This window comes from Dendrobates tinctorius, unplaced genomic scaffold (genome assembly GCF_039654945.1).
Source record: "Dendrobates tinctorius isolate UK_male_01 unplaced genomic scaffold, ASM3965494v1 ptg000082l, whole genome shotgun sequence".
NCBI classification, from domain to species: Eukaryota; Metazoa; Chordata; class Amphibia; order Anura; family Dendrobatidae; genus Dendrobates; species Dendrobates tinctorius.
This window is the reverse complement of record NW_027361750.1, coordinates 23813039-23829032: the sequence shown is the minus strand read 5'-3', so window position 1 is coordinate 23829032 and position 15994 is coordinate 23813039. Positions and strand designations below refer to the sequence as shown.

At 48.4% G+C, this 15994-nt stretch overlaps 1 protein-coding gene across 1 annotated transcript in view; it reads left to right on the top strand.

Moving 5' to 3' along the window:
* TGS1 (trimethylguanosine synthase 1) overlaps positions 1-15994 on the top strand; it is a 125906-nt gene that overhangs the window by 59661 nt on the left and 50251 nt on the right. Inside the window, 3 exon segments of the mRNA XM_073583983.1 lie at positions 9511-9676; positions 9920-10334; positions 11126-11287. Coding sequence (XP_073440084.1) covers positions 9511-9676; positions 9920-10334; positions 11126-11287 — 743 coding nt within the window.

Sequence of the window (15994 nt, the reverse complement as noted above, 5' to 3'; positions counted from 1 at the left end):
TGAAGTGATTAAATAGTCAGCATGGGTTTGTAACTAATAAGTCATGTCAGACTCACTTAATTTCCTTCTATGACAGAATCACTGATTGGGTGGATCAGGGAAATGCTGTAGATATAGTATATCTTGACTTCAGCAAAGCATTTGACAAAGTATCTCACTCAATCCTTATTGAAAAAATGACTAAGTATGGAATGGACAAGGCAACTGTTAGGTGGATTGATAACTGGCTTAGTGATCGGACCCAAAGAGTGGTTGTAAATGGCTGCACATCCAGTTGGAAGAATGTCTCAAGTTGGGTACCACAGGGCTCTGTCCTGGGCCCTGTGTTGTTCAACATCTTTATCAACGATTTAGATGAAGGAATTGAGGGTAAACTGATTAAATTTGCTGATAACACAAAGCTAGGAGGGATAGCTAATACAAGAGAAGAGAGAGAGAAGATTCAAAAAGATATAAATAAACTGGAGCAGTGGGCAGCAACTAACAGAATGGTTTTTAACAGGGAAAAATGCAAATTACTACATCTGGGCAATAAAAATGAAAAAAAGCATATACAGAATGGGAGGAATAGGGCTAAGCAACAGCACATGTGAAAAAGACTTGGGTATACTAATACATCACAGACTGAATATGAGTCAACAGTGTGATGCAGCAGCAAAAAAGGCAAATGCAATTCTAGGATGTATTAACAGAAGCGTGCAGTCTAGATCACTTGAAGTCATTATTGCCCTCTACTCCTCTTTGGTCAGACCTCATCTGGAATACTGTGACCAGTTTTTGGCGCCACATTTTAAAAAAGACATCAACAAACTGGAGCAAGTTCAGAAAAGAACGACCAGAATGGTGACCTGTCTGCAAACCCTGTCTTATGAGGAAAGGTTGCAGGATTTGGGAATGTTTAGCCTGCAAAAGAGAAGACTGAGAGGAGACTTAATAACGGTCTACAAATATCTCAAGGGCTGTCACATTATAGAAGGATCATCTTTATTCTCATTTGCACAAGGAAAGACTAGAAGCAATGGGATGAAACTGAATGGGAGGAGACACAGATTAGATATCAGAAAAAGCTTTTTGACAGAGTGATCAATGAGTCGAACCGGCTGCCACGAGAGGTGATGAGTTCTCCTTCAATAGAAGTCTTCAAACAGAGGCTGGACAGATATCTGTCTGGGATGATTTAGCGAATCCTGCTTTGAGCAGGGGGTTGGACCAGATGGCCCAGGAGGTCCCTTCCAACTCTATGATTCTATGAGGCCGCGGCCGGAAGTCCCAAGCGTCGCGTCACGGCGGCCCCGCCCCCCCGTGGCCTGGCGGACGCCGTTGAAATTTAGGCCTCGGCTTCAGGCCGAAGCTAAGCCGCACACAGAAGTACCACTCACAGGATCCCTTTTTGCCCGCAGCTGTGGCGCGCAGTATGAAGCGACGCCTCGCACGCTAGGACACAGGGGACATAGGACTGGGGTAAGCGCTGCCCCCTAGCCCCACAGAAAGGCCACGCTAAGAGAAGCAAAGAGCGCCCTCCCCCGACGTTTTTTTCAGCGCGGATGCCTGACAGGTACAGCATGTCAGGAAAACCTAAGACGCATATGTTTTTATACGCTGCATGCATCTCCTGTCGGTCCGCTTTTCCGCGGGCGCAGACCAAGCGAGTATGCGAAGCCTGCAAGTCCGAACGCGCTCAGGAGCCCTCTCCTGCAACCGAGCCCAGTGTACCAAGTCCCCCAGAATGGGCGTTGTCACTGTCACAATCTATGGTGTCACTTACGAGAGCAATCGAGTCCCTTTGGGCCCCAGATAGGGGCAGGGACAGTGACTCACCTGTCTTAGAGGGGTCCTCTACCTCACAGGAGCCTCCGGCCTGCAGGGGCTGCTTTCAATCCAGGCAGACCCGGGGGAAACAAACCCACACGGCGTCTCCCTGTCCATCCGGTGCCTCGGCATCCGTGAGCTCTGCTTCTCGCTCCCGTCACCGGCAGTCGATAGCGAGCAAGGCTCGGACTACGACTCGGATGAACCCCTTGACCTAGATACGCCGAGGGGTCAGGAAACGGTCGACAGTCTCATAGAAGCCGTCAACCAGACTCTGGAGATTGAGGATGATTCCACTCTGGCTTTGGGCCAAAAGGTGTCATTTAAGCGAGTCAAGCGTCCCCATAGAGTATTTTGCACTCACCCTGAATTTGAGGACATAGTGCAACAACACAGAGAACGGCCGGACAGGCGTTTCACGGGCCAGAAGGCACTCGAGGCGAAGTATCCTTTTCCCCGGATCTCCGTAAAAAGTGGACGGAAACCCCAACGATGGATCCACCTGTGTTGCGCTTGTCTACAAAAAGTCTACTATCCCTACCTAGTGGTTCTTCTATTAAGGATCCCACTGATCGTCTCATAGAGAACTTGGCTCGATCAGTGCTTGAGGCATCGGGATCAGCACTCTCTCCCTCGTTCGCAGCAACATGGGTAGCCAAGGCCGTGATTTCTTGGTCAGAATCATTGAATAGAGCCTTGCGAGACATAGACCTACTAGCTGAAGTATCAGAAATCACAAATCAGATAGCCGTGGCTGGGGACTACTTGATCAATGCATCTTTAGATGCGGCCAGCTGCACTGCACTTGCGGCCGCAAATGCAATCTCCATTAGGAGAGCGCTATGGTTAAGGACATGGCGGGTCGATTCAGCCTCAAAAAAGTCCTTGACAGCACTACCATACCAGTGTGGCCGCCTGTTCGGAGAGAAATTAGATCAGCTCATCTCCGATTCCACAGGAGGCAAGAGCGGTTTTCTTCCTCAACAAAAGGTCAAACCGCCATTTCGTCACTAGATTCAGGCACGTTTTCGGGCCTTTCACAACCACGGGTGGACGACAGCGGCTAATTCCGCCGCGTCAGGGTGCCCCAACCAGAATAGGGACTGACAGGTCTCATATAGAGCCAACCTATTGGGGAGGATGTGTACTACCAGTCCAGGTTGAGGGGATCCAGGTCCCAAAAATCTTCAGCCAAATGACTCCGGGCATTTGTCAGGCGGCACCAGCAAGGTAGGCGGCCACCTACTCCGGTTTCACCACGCCTGGTTCAATGTCGCACCCGACACATGGGTGAGAGAGCTGGTGTCCACAGGGTACAAGATAGACTTTGTCAGGTACCCCCCAACCCCAAGACGATTTTTTCTTTCCCGTCTTCCCAAAGTGGATACCCAGGCAAAGGCTCTACTAGGAGCCATCGATTCGCTCACCACAACGGAGTCATCATTCCAGTACTGGAAAACGAGAAAACTCAGGGCTTCTATTCCAACCTGTTTTGCAGTCCCCAAAAAGGTCGGGACTGTCAGGCCCGTTTTGGATCTAAAGCTCCTGAACAAATTTATCAGGATCAGACATTTCCGGATGGAGTCTCTCGGTTCAGTCATATCGGCAATGGGGCAGGGAGTACTTGGCCTCTATCGATATCCAGGACGCCTATCTACATATCCCCATTTTTCCCTCCACATCAAAGGTTTCTACGCTTCGCCATCAACGGTCTACATTTTCAGTTTGCAGCGCTGCCCTTCGGGCTAGCCACTGCCCCCAGAGTGTTCACAAAGGTCATGGCAGTCCCCATGGCCATCCTGCACTCCCAGGGCATAGTCAAATTCCCCTACTTAGACGACCTCTTGGTCAAGGGCCCTTCAAGGCAGGCATGCAAGGAAAGTGTCAGCATCACGCTAGATACTCTTGCCCGCTTAGGGTGGTTGGTCATTGTAAAGAAGTCATCCCTTGTTCGAGCTCAGAGAATTTCCTTTTTAGGGATGACCTTCGACACTTGCAGAGGGTTGGTAGTTCTCCCTCGAGACAAGGCCCTAGCCCTCCGGCAGGGAGTGTGGGACCAGTCCCTCACACCATCCGTTTCTGCATGAGAATTCTAGGAAAAATGGTGGCGGCGATGGAAGCGATCCCGTTCGCCCAGTTCCATCTACGCACCCTGCAGCACGCCCTCTTGTCATCCTGGGACAAGAAGCCGTTCACGCTCGATCATCGGTGCCGGTTGTCCTCTCAGATCAGACAGTCACTAGAGTGGTGGACAATCAGTTCCTCCCTTCTTCAGGGGAAACCCTTTCCCCCTGATCAGTGGCTGGTTTACAACCGACGCCAGCCTCCTTGGCTGGGGAGCGGTTTTTCGTCACCACATGACCCAGGGACGGTGGTCACCGCAGGAGGCACGTCTCCCGATCAACTTGTTGGAGATACGGGCGATCCGGCTGACTCTGCAACGATTTCATCACCTTCTAACCTTCTAGCAGGCCGCCCCGTCCGGATTCAGTCGGACAACGCCACGGCGGTGGCTTACATAAATCACCAAGGGGGCACCCGCAGCAGGGCAACCATGCGCGAGGTAGGGCACGTGCTTCGCTGGGCCGAGAGGAACTGCTCGGTGATATCGGCGGTCCACATCCCAGGGGTAGAGAACTGGGCGGCAGACTTCCTCAGCCGGCAGGGGCTTGTGTCTGGGGAATGGTCACTACACGCAGAGGTCTTTCAGCAGATTTGGATGTGGATCTGATGGCCTCTAGGGTGAACGCCAAGGTGTCTGTATTTGTCGCTCGGTCCTGGGACCCGCAGGCGATCGCCGTGGATGCGCTGGTTCTGCCATGGAATCAGTTTCACCTCCCATACCTATTTCCCCCGCTGCCACTACTTCCAAGGGTCATCAAGAAGATCAAGGCAGAAGGGGTGCCAGTGATTCTGCTGGCCCCAGACTGGCCTCGTCGGGCGTGGTACGCAGATCTAGTGCAGCTGCTCGTCGACGTGCCATGGCGACTGCCAGAGCGCCCAGATCTAGTTTCTCAGGGGCCCATCTGCCACCCGAACTCAGGGGCCCTGTGTTTGACGGCTTGGCCGTTGAATCTTGGATTCTGACGCAGGTGGGGTTTGGGCGCAAAGTGGTTGCTACGATGGTTAGCGCCCGGAAACCTGCCTCAGCACGAATTTACCACCACACCTGGAAGGTTTTCTTTGCATGGTGTCGAGACAATGGTTGTTCTCCACTGAGCTTCTCCATCCCTAATATCTTGGCTTTTCTCCAGTCTGGCCTAGACTCAGGCTTGGCCCCCCAGTTCTCTCAGGAGACAGATATCGGCTTTATCCGTCCTTTTTCAGCGCAGGATTGCTACCAACTTGCAGGTAAAGACTTTCATCCAGGGGGTCTCCCACTTGGTACCGCCCTATAACTCGCCTATGGACGCCTGGGACCTTAACCTGGTCCTAAGTGTTCTGCAGGAAGCTCCATTTGAGCTGCTACAGGATGTCTCTTTATCATACCTTTCCTGGAAGGTGGTGTTCCTGGTTGTTATAACATCAATCAGGCAGGTCTCTGAGCTGGCAGCGTTATCTTGCCGAGCCTCGTTTCTGACCTTTCACAAAGACAAGGTGGTTCTTAGACCAGCTCCTCCTTTTTTGCCAAAAGTCGTTTCCTCGTTTCACATTAATAAGGATATTGTCTTGCCCTCTTTTTGTCCAGCACTGGTACACTGTGTGGAAAAGGCCCTGCATACGTTAGACCTGGTGAGAGCACTCAGGAGGTACGTGTCGTGGACGGCACCCTTTCGTCAGTCAGAAGCGCTGTTCGTGCTCCCTGAAGGTCGCAGGATGGGACTCGCTGCCTCAAAATCGACCATAGCCAGGTGGATTCGTTTGGCTATTCAGGAGTCCTACCGCATCAGAGGCACGCCGATTCCAGCAGGGATCAGAGCACACTCTACTCGGGCAGTGGGCGCCTCTTGGGCGCTTCGGCACCAGGCTTCGAAGGAACAGGTTTGCAAGGCAGCAATCTGTTCCAGCCTGCACACGTTTACTAAACATTACAATATCCATACTCAGGCTTCAGCGGATGCGAGCCTGGGTAGAAGGATTCTCCAAGCAGCGGTGGCGCACCTTTAGACAGGAGGTGCATGTAGCTTGGATCGGTGAGTCAACTTCCCACCCAGGGACTGCTTTAGGACGTCCCACAGTACCTGTGTCCCCCAATGAGGCGAAGGAGAAACATGGATTTTTGTGATAACTCACCGTAAAATCCTTTTCTCCGAGACGCTCACTGGGGAACACAGCACCCACCCTGTTAGCAAAGTTGGCTTCTGTTTGTTTAATAAGCTCTCCATATGATATTAGGGTGGTTATTTTCTAGACATGTTGTTACCTGCATTAAGGTTGATGTTGTCTGATTTTTGTTTGATCTCCTACTGCTTTTGCACCAAACTAGTTTCCGCCGCAATCGAGGCGAGGGTGTATACGGCGGAGGAGGAGCTAACCTCTTTTTTTCACTTGGTGTCAGCCTCCAGGCGGCAGTAGCATACACCCACAGTACCTCGGAGAAAAGGATTTTACGGTGAGTTATCACAAAAATCCATGTTTCACGGCTCTTCGTTATAAACTTCTGTGAAGCACTTGGGGGTTTAACCACACATCTAGATAAGCTCCCTGGGGGGGGGTCTAGTTTCCAAAATGGGTTCACTTGTGGTAGGTTTCCACTATTTAGGCACATCAGAGGCTCTGCAAACGCAACATGACGTCTGCAGAACATTCCATCAAAATCTGCATTCCAAAATGGCGCTCCTTCCCTTCCGAGCTCTCCCATGCACCCAAACAGTGGTTCCCCCCCACATATGGGGTATCAGTGTACTCAGGACAAATTGCACAACAACTTTTGAGGTCCAATTTCTCTCCTGTTACCCTTGTGAAAATACAGATTTGGGGGCGAAAAGATAATTTTTGTGGAAAAATATATTTTTTTATTTTCGGGGTTCAAAGTGCTCACCACACATCTAGATAAGTTCCTTAAGGGGTCTAGTTTCCAAAATGGTGTCACTTGTTGGGGGTTTCCACTGTTTAGGCACATCTGGGGCACTGCAAACGCAACATGACACCCGCAGAACATTCCATCAAAGTCTGCATTCCAAAACGGCGCTCCTTCCCTTCTGAGCTCTGGTTTATTCCCACATATGGGGTATCGGCGTATTCAGGAGAAATTGCACAACAAACTTTGTGGTTCTATAATAAAGGAGGAACAACGAGTAAATGTAGCCAAAGATTTAAAGAGCTGATTATATTTATCAAACAAGTTAAACTTTAATAAATATTTATAATACAGGCATCATATATAGAACAACATGCATGGGCATATATCAATGTCATGTGACTGACTCCATAGGTCAATGTAATGACCAAGAGAAACGGGACCCATAATGTGAATAACATATATACTGTTCAAAGAGAAAAAAAGAAGATAAGTGCAGAGTAATTACCCATAGCGGCGTGTGTGCAGTCCCGTCTGAACCTCGGTCAAATACCCCGACGCGCGTTTCACGGTGTCGCTTCCTCTTATAGACCGCTCTTTATTGTGTACTGTATCATAAAGGAGCTAATCTGTGTCTATGTGAAGCTATTCATCTAGCGGTATAGTAATAGTGGGTTTTGGGGAAGTTTGTACCGTCTAAATCCCTATCCCTGGAGAATATGTGAATTAAAAAATATGTTTTAATTTCTAATTGAGAAAACCTTTTTTTCTCTTTGAACAGTATATATGTTATTCACATTATGGGTCCCGTTTCTCTTGGTCATTACATTGACCTATGGAGTCAGTCACATGACATTGATATATGCCCATGCATGTTGTTCTATATATGATGCCTGTATTATAAATATTTATTAAAGTTTAACTTGTTTGATGAATATAATCATCTCTTTAAATCTTTGGCTACATTTACTCGTTGTTCCTCCTTTATTATAATATGATATTGAGTCGCCTTGTAGCATGGGCATTTGACATCTTTTGCTGGTATTTCTATTTGCAAATTTTGTGGTTCGTTTTCTCTTTTTACACTTGTGAAAATAAAAAAAAAATTGGTTCTGAAGTAAAATGTTTATATAAAAAAAATGTAAAAAAAAAAAGTTAATTTATTCCTTCCACATTGCTTCAGTTCTGTGATGCACGTAAAGGGTTAATAAACTTCTTGAATGTGGTTTTGAACACCTTGAGGGGTGCAGTTTTTAGAATGCTGTCACTTTGGGGTATTTTCTGTCATATTGACCCCTCAAAGTGACTTCAAATGTGAGGCGGTCCCTAAAAAAATGGTTTTGTAAATTTTGTTGTAAAACTGAGAAATCGCTGGTCAACTTTTAACCCTTAACTTCCTAACAAAAAAAAATTGGGGTTCCAAAATTGTGCTGATGTAAAGCAGACATGTGGGAAATGTTATTTATTAAGTATTTTTGTGACATATCACTCTTGATTTAAGGGCATAAAAATTAAAAGTTTGAAAATTGCAAAATTTTATAATTTTTTGCCATATTTCTGTTTTTTTCATAAATAACCGCAAGTCATATTGAAGAAATTTTACCACTAACATGAAGTAAAATATGTCACGAAAAAACAATGTCAGAATCACCGGGATCCATGGAAGTGTTTCAGAGTTATTACCTCATAAAGGGACAGTGGTCAGAATTGTAAAAATTGGCCTGGTCATTAAGCTGCAAATTGGCTCCGTCACTAAGGGGTTAATATGAAACTTTTCATCGCCATGTCCTATTACACTGTGGCAACTGTGTAGCCATACAATTATGCCACAGGATGGTAGGGAGAGAGTTGTGTCAATTTTATTAGATTAGCTGACACTCTGCTCTAAGGCTATGTGCACACGTAGTTTTAGGTGCTGCGGATTTTGAAAAATCTGCAGGTAAATTCTCAGGTCAGAAGACCTGCAGTTTACCTGCGGATTAGCCTGCGGTTTCACACATCTACAATGGAGAAGGTGTAAAACCGCTGTGCACAAAGAATTGACATGCTGCGGATTTGAACCCACAGCAAATCCGCAGCATGTGCACTGCATTTTTCAGTTTATCATTGAAAACAATGGTACTGTACAACGCAGCTAAATCTGCTGCGGACCCGCAGAGCCTGAAACGCTGCTGATCCGCAGCAGAATCCGCAACATGTACACATGGCCTAATGGCTACTATAAGAGAGAACTTCAGTTCTAGCTATTTACACTCTTAGATCGGGCATCAATACTGACCATTGCATTGCAGTGGTGCGGTGCCAGTAGGTTACCTAGAATCCAGGGTCTAAACAATTTCCCCTCGCCCTTCCGTCTATACATTCCTGTAAGGGTCTAATAGACTTTGTAATTTACAGTATCAGACACATTATTCTGATGCCTGCAATCAGGATAGCATGTCTAAGTCTCCTAATAGATTTTTATTTTTTATTTTTTTTTAAAAAAGTAAAGTAATAATGGTTTAGAAAAAAGTCATTTCAAATAAAAAAAAAAAATCAATAAAAAGCACAAAAAATAACCCTTTTTTTGTCTGGTGAAAAAATAAAAAAAAGTTTTTCCTCGAGGGGAAAAAAAAAAAAAAAAGAAAAATAAGGGTGCGGCCTCCCACAATCTCGGTCTCAGAAATAGTGTTTTTTTTTGCAAATGTAGGAAAATATGAGACAGTACTCATTTGGAATTGTCATTGTCACTGTTTCTACAGATTTGGGGGGATTTCACATTTCAAGCATCGGACACTGCGCTACCTGGAGAAAGGCGTCAAGCACCGCTCACATTTCCTAGACATGCATCGGCCAGTGAAGAACAGACACATGTTTTTTTCTGAAGAAACAGAAGTGAAACCAATAAAAAGTAAAGCTGTGAACAAGGTGAATATCCTGAGTTTAGGATCTGAATCTTTACTTATAGTGCACGCATACGTGTATCCTCCAGCCCTGCATTTACAGTCCTGCTGTGCTGTGGACACTGAGGCATTGTGGATTTGGGCACATCTCGGCACTGATTCCCATACAGCTGCTTTCTGGGATCTGTGTGTAACTGAGATCCTTCTATTAACTGCAGGACACCTTTGTGTGCACTGTTTAATAATTCACTTTTTATTTTAATATTAGGTGAAAAAATTTCTAAAAGATATTGCTGAACCAACTGGTGATTTATTAAATGGCAAGGTTTCACCCCCAAAGATGGAAGATTCCACGAACACCTCTGACTCTGAAGTTCGTGATCATTCCAGTGTTGGTGAACCCACTGGTCAATGCAAGCAGCCTGGGGATGAAGACCATCCTGATCTGAATTGGCCACATGAATGTCAGGATCAGATTGTTACATGTCCGTCCAACGTGCTGGATCGCTCTGGTGAAAGCACGGAGACCGGCTGTGCGCTGCCTGCTAACACCATCTGGTGCTCACACCATGCAAGTGCCACGGAGCAGCCAGCAGATACTGAGACCAACTCTTCTACACGAGAGCTCGTCTCTCTGGAAATTCCAGACTATCTGCAGGCCGACGAGGAAGACAATAGTAATGGTTTGTATGGAAATACATTATTGTTACATAATAATAACTGTTTGGAATTTATGGGTTAAGCCCCAGAAACCAAGCAACATATCTCTTTCCTATGTCTAAGGCTGCGCACTCACTGAGTGTTTTTGGAACAGAAATATTTATGATTTTTGAGACTCGTACAAGAATTTGGAGAGTTTCTGCTCACTTTCTGCTTCACAAACTCCTCAAAAACCTCTGTGTGCAGACAGCGCAAATTTTTTTTACATATTTAGTTTTACTTCTTTTACCCCTTCCTACTTCTGTCCCACTATTACAATGTGCTGCCGATATAAAGGGCAGGCTCAGGAGCCGCGCCCACCCAACTCTAGGCAGATGTTGGCTGTGTTACATCTCTGGTAATCCCTGACAGTGGCATTTGAGAGGCTCGATCTATTGCACCAGGCTTCCTCCCCACTTCACAAATACCAAACCCCATGGCCAGAATTAACACGGTTACTGGTGTTTTTTTTTTTACCGCACAATGAATGCACTAAAGTCGAAACCCCAAAAACTATGGCGAAGTAGCTTTTTTATCACCATTTCACCGCTTCTTGTTTGTAATACAATATATGGTAAATGAATGATGAAACTACAAATTCACCCACAAAAAAACAAGCCCTCGTATGGTTGTGTCGATAGTAAAAACTACCAAGTTGTGACTTTTGGAAGCAAGGGATGGAAAAACGAAAATTGCCAAAAATGAAAATTGTTTACGTTCTTAAGGGGTTTATAATTAGTATATTTGTAACTCTGTGTTTGTTATTGTATTATAGGAGCGGGGTCATATGTCAGGTGCAAGAAAAAAAAGAAAAAACAGAAAAAGAAGATTCAGTTTCTGCCCCCAGAAATTGCGGCCGATCCTCACCTGGCCAAGTACTGGGCTCAGCGCTACAGGCTCTTCTCTCGCTTTGATGAAGGAATTAAGCTTGATGAAGGTAGGCCTTAATGAGAACATGGGCGTCTGTACAAGGGGCATATTAGGGCTGTTTTAGGAAAATATGAGGATATCATGCTACTAATGAGGTTCATTGCCGTCACATCCCCTTTGTGTAATGAGCGTTTTGTGCTTAGTAAAGCTCTGCCGTCTGCAAGGTTTCTGCTTTTAGGTTGAGTGTACAAGAGTTTATGAAAAATTGTCTGCTTTTCATTCACAAAAAACAGGATTTTTCTTCTACATGCCGTCCTATCCGTATGTTTCTGACCTTTATGTGGCATATGCTTTTATACATCAACAACTAAAAAGTGATAAAAGGCCAAATTCAGTTTATTTTCTTAAAAGTGTACATCAATCCATTAAAATCGGATTCCATACGCTCCGTGTGTGTGTGCAATCAGTTTTTAGTCCTCATATTTTTGCACATGGACAAGTCTTATCGGAAAAATGAACGAGACTAGCACCTGATGCTGTTTTTTTCACTTCACCATTGGTGCATGTGGAAAAAGGTTCATGTGAAGTTACTGGTACTTTGATCTGCGTGCTGTCTGTTTACCCACTTCTTTTTTTGAGAACTATGATTGTCAACCAGCATTGCAACTCTTTTCCATTTTATTTATTTATTTTTTAATCGTCCTGTGTAGCGATGAGCTAACGTGCTCGGATAAGGTGTTATCCAAGCATGCTTGGGTGTTATCCAAGTGTCTTTGACATGCTCGAATAATATTTTCGCGTTTCTGCGGCCATAAATCTCGCGGCTGTTCGAACAGCCATAGCACATGCAGTTATTGCCTAGCATACAGGCTATCCATGCATGTGTTGCTGCTGTCGAACAGTTGCGAGACATGCGGCCGCTGGGACTGTAACATATTTTTCCAGGACGTCCACCTGACAGCACCATGGAGGACGTCCTCCTCCTCCTTACAGGGACAGGAAAACACAAGAGGTTAAAAGGTCATGTCCCACCCCCTTTCCCTCAGTGTTTTTCCTGTCCCTGCAAGGAGGGACACACAAGAGACTTACCGGAGGGGCTCAGGGGATCGTGCGGCCAGTCCAAGCCTTCCCCTGTCAAGAGGTCCCGGGGCCGAAACTCTCCGATGGGGGAGTCCCTCTGCTCCAAAGGCCAGGAGCAGGACGACGCTCCTGGTGGGAGCCGTTCCTCCCTGTGGGAGGCTCTCGGCTCCAGGACGCACCGCCATAACAGGCGAGGGTCGGCTCCCCGCAGGCGGCTGGCCGAGCGGGCACCGGCAGAAGGATGGGCGCAGCAGCGCCATGACAGGTGGGCCCCTGCAGGCGGCGGGCCAGGCACCCGCAGGATGGCTCCAACGGCGGGGTCAGCGCTGGAAGGCGCCAACAGACCGCCATAGCAGGCGGGGGGCGGTTCCCTGCAAGCGGCGGTCTGAGCAGGCACCGGGGGAGAAGCAGAGCGCGGTCGCGCGCAGGAGCCCGGGCAGGAAGTGGAGGAGGCGGCCTATCGCGGAGGTCGTGCGTCACATCCGGTGACGTCAGACGCCGGCTTTTGAATCCCGGGCGCGCGCTCCTGAGATCCACAGCGCTCGGCAGAATCGTGCCAGAATGGAAGGCAACGCTCCAGCAGGTGGAGGGGTAAGTGTGCATAGCGCAGACCACCCTCCCCCACCCATCCTCACAGCCCAGATCTGAGTAGGTGCCCCTTCTGTATTATTAGGAGAAGGGAACCCCGGCAGAATCCCCCTCGGTGAAGGACCCGGCAAAAGCCACCTCCAAATCGGTCCGATGCCCCGAATGCAGGGTAAAGCTGCTAGACACCTATAGCAAGACCCTATGCGGACCCTGTACCTCAAGGGTCATAGGCGAGGAACAGCCATCCCTCCTTTCCGAAATGAGATTGCTGATAAGGGAGGAAGTTCAGGCCTCTACAGCCGGCCTCACGCGGTGTCAGTCCCCCAGCCCAGGGCCAAGTCGCAAGCGTCCAAGGTGGGAAGCAGACCCAGTGTCGGAAGCAAGCCCTAGCGAGGAGTCCGACTTCCGGGATTCAGACCAGGAGGAAGAAGGCGAGATCCCGGGGGATAGACAGGATCAGAGCAGGAAGTACCTGTTCAGACTGGAGGACATGGACGAGCTGGTCCAGGCAGTCAGAAATACTATGCAAATAGAGGAAGTCCCTAAACCACAGTCCAGACAGGACTTAATGTTTGGAGGACTCGTGGCCCGGAAACAGGTAGTGTTCCCCGTAAGTGAACACATCAAAACAATGGTCCAGGAAGAGTGGAAAGAGGCAGAGCGTCGGTTGATACTCTCCCGAGACTTTAAAAATAGACTGCCTTTTGATCCCGAGGAAACATGGGCATGGGAGGAAGTCCCTAAAATAGATGTCCCAGTCGCCAAGGTTGCCAAAAAGACAGCCATCCCATTCGAGGACTCGTCAGGTCTCCGAGACCCGATGGATAGGAAGGCGGACGTCTTGCTAAAAAGAACTTGGGAGACGTCGGCGGCTCTGATTAGGGCCAACATAGCAGCCACCTCAGTGGCCAGGTCTATGTTTTTGTGGATGGGGCAGTTGGAGGAACACCTAACCAACAAGACCCCTAGATCAGAGATCCTAGCATCACTTCCTCTCATGAAATCAGCCACGGCGTTCCTGTCGGATACGTCGGCTGAATCAGTAAGGTTTGCAGCCAGAAACAGCTCCCTCTCTAATGCGGCCCGGAGAGCAGTCTGGCTTAAATCCTGGTCGGGGGATATCGCTTCTAAAACAAAGCTATTCGCCATCCCCTTCTCGGGCCTGAGGGTATTTGGTCCAGCCCTAGATAACATCCTAGAGCTAGTGTCCGATAAAAATAAAGGGTTCCCAGAGGAAAAACCCAGGCGGCCCCAGTCCTTTCGGAGAGGCTCCTTCTTCAGGAGGCAGACGGAATTCAGGGGTCGGGCAAAGTCCAATAGAAGGTCCTATAAGGGCTCCTTCAGCCAAGACGGGAGGAACAGGGGTCCCTCATTCACATCAACATCTAGATCGAGGAGGCAATGACGCCATAGGTGTTGGGGGGAGACTTCGCCACTTCGCAGCAAACTGGTCCCGAGTCACCCACAATCCATGGGTTCTCAGAACCATCGCGGAAGGCTACAGTATAGAGCTCTATTCACCTCCCCCCGACAGATATATTGCCCCCACTGTCGTCCTGGAGGACTCCGCATTGTGGACGGATCTTCAGGACATGGTAAACTCAGAGGTCATAATACCAGTTCCCCCGACGGAAAGAGGAAGAGGGCACTACTCTTCCCTGTTTTCAATCACAAAACCATCCAGAGAGGCCCGTACCATCATAAACCTGAGACCACTAAATGCCTGGGTCAGATACAAGAGATTCCGGATGGAATCGATCCGATCCGCAATCCCCCTAATAGATAGGGACGCCGTTATGTGCACCCTAGACCTAAAAAAGGCATATTACCAGGTCCCTATCCATCCCTCATCCCAGAGCCTTCTAAGGTTCGCGGTCAGTTTACCAGCCCGGACCTGTCACTTCCAGTTCCAGTGTCTTCCATTCGGGTTGGCCTCAGCTCCCAGAATCTTTACAAAATTGGTGGTAGAGGTGGTGGCCTACCTAAGAGATCAGGGTATTGTGATCATTCCATACCTGGACGACTTCCTACTGGTGGCAAGATCCAAAGAAGCGCTCATTCGAGACAGAATCCGAGCAACTACCATAATGGAGTTCCTTGGCTGGGTGATCAACTGGGAGAAGTCGGACCTCAGGCCAGACACCAGAAAAGTATTCCTCGGAGTCCTCCTAGACTCAGCCAACAGAATATCCTGGCTACCCGAGCAGAAGCAGAAGACTGTTCAGGCCAGAACCAGAGACCTGTTGAGGCGTCAGTGTTCCATAAGAGAGGCAATGGAAGTCTTGGGCCTCATGACGGCCTGCATCCAGTGTGTCCGTTGGGCCCAATTCCACTCGAGGTTGTTACAGAGAGAAATCCTCGCAAGGTGGGACAGAAGTCAGGCGTCGCTAGACAGACCCCTAAGGCTGCCAGAACGAGTGAAGGAGTCCCTGCGGTGGTGGACACAGTCCAGAAACCTTCAGGTGGGTGTACAATGGACAACCTCTCCATACGTGGTAGTCACCACAGACGCCAGTGCGTGGGGATGGGTAGCCCACATAGAAGGGAAGATCTTCCAGGGGAAATGGCCAGCAGGCATCAGGACCAGATCCTCCAATTTCAGAGAGCTCTTCGCGGTTTGGGAAGCGTTGCGGAGAAACCAGTCGGTACTAAAGAATCGTCATGTCCGCATATTATCCGACAATACAACAGCAGTGGCATTCCTGAAGCACCAGGGAGGGACCAGACATCAACCACTACAGGCCCTGGCGGGAAAAATATTCACGTGGGCAGAACGAACAGTCCGATCAGTGACCGCAGTACACTTAGAAGGTTCCCAGAACGAAGTGGCAGACTACTTGAGCAGACAACTGATCCACCCGACAGAATGGGAACTGAACGTGGAAATCTTCGACCACCTTTGTCAGCGTTGGGGGACCCCCACTATAGATCTTTTCGCAAGCCGGAAGAACTCGAAGGTCCCCAGGTTCTACTCCCTGAATCCGACGGACCACCCGGAAGGCGTAGACGCCCTGAGTCAGACTTGGGGAGAATCCCTCTCTTATGCGTTCCCACCACTGGCTCTCATACCGGCAGTGCTCAGGAAGATACGCGAAGACCACGCAAG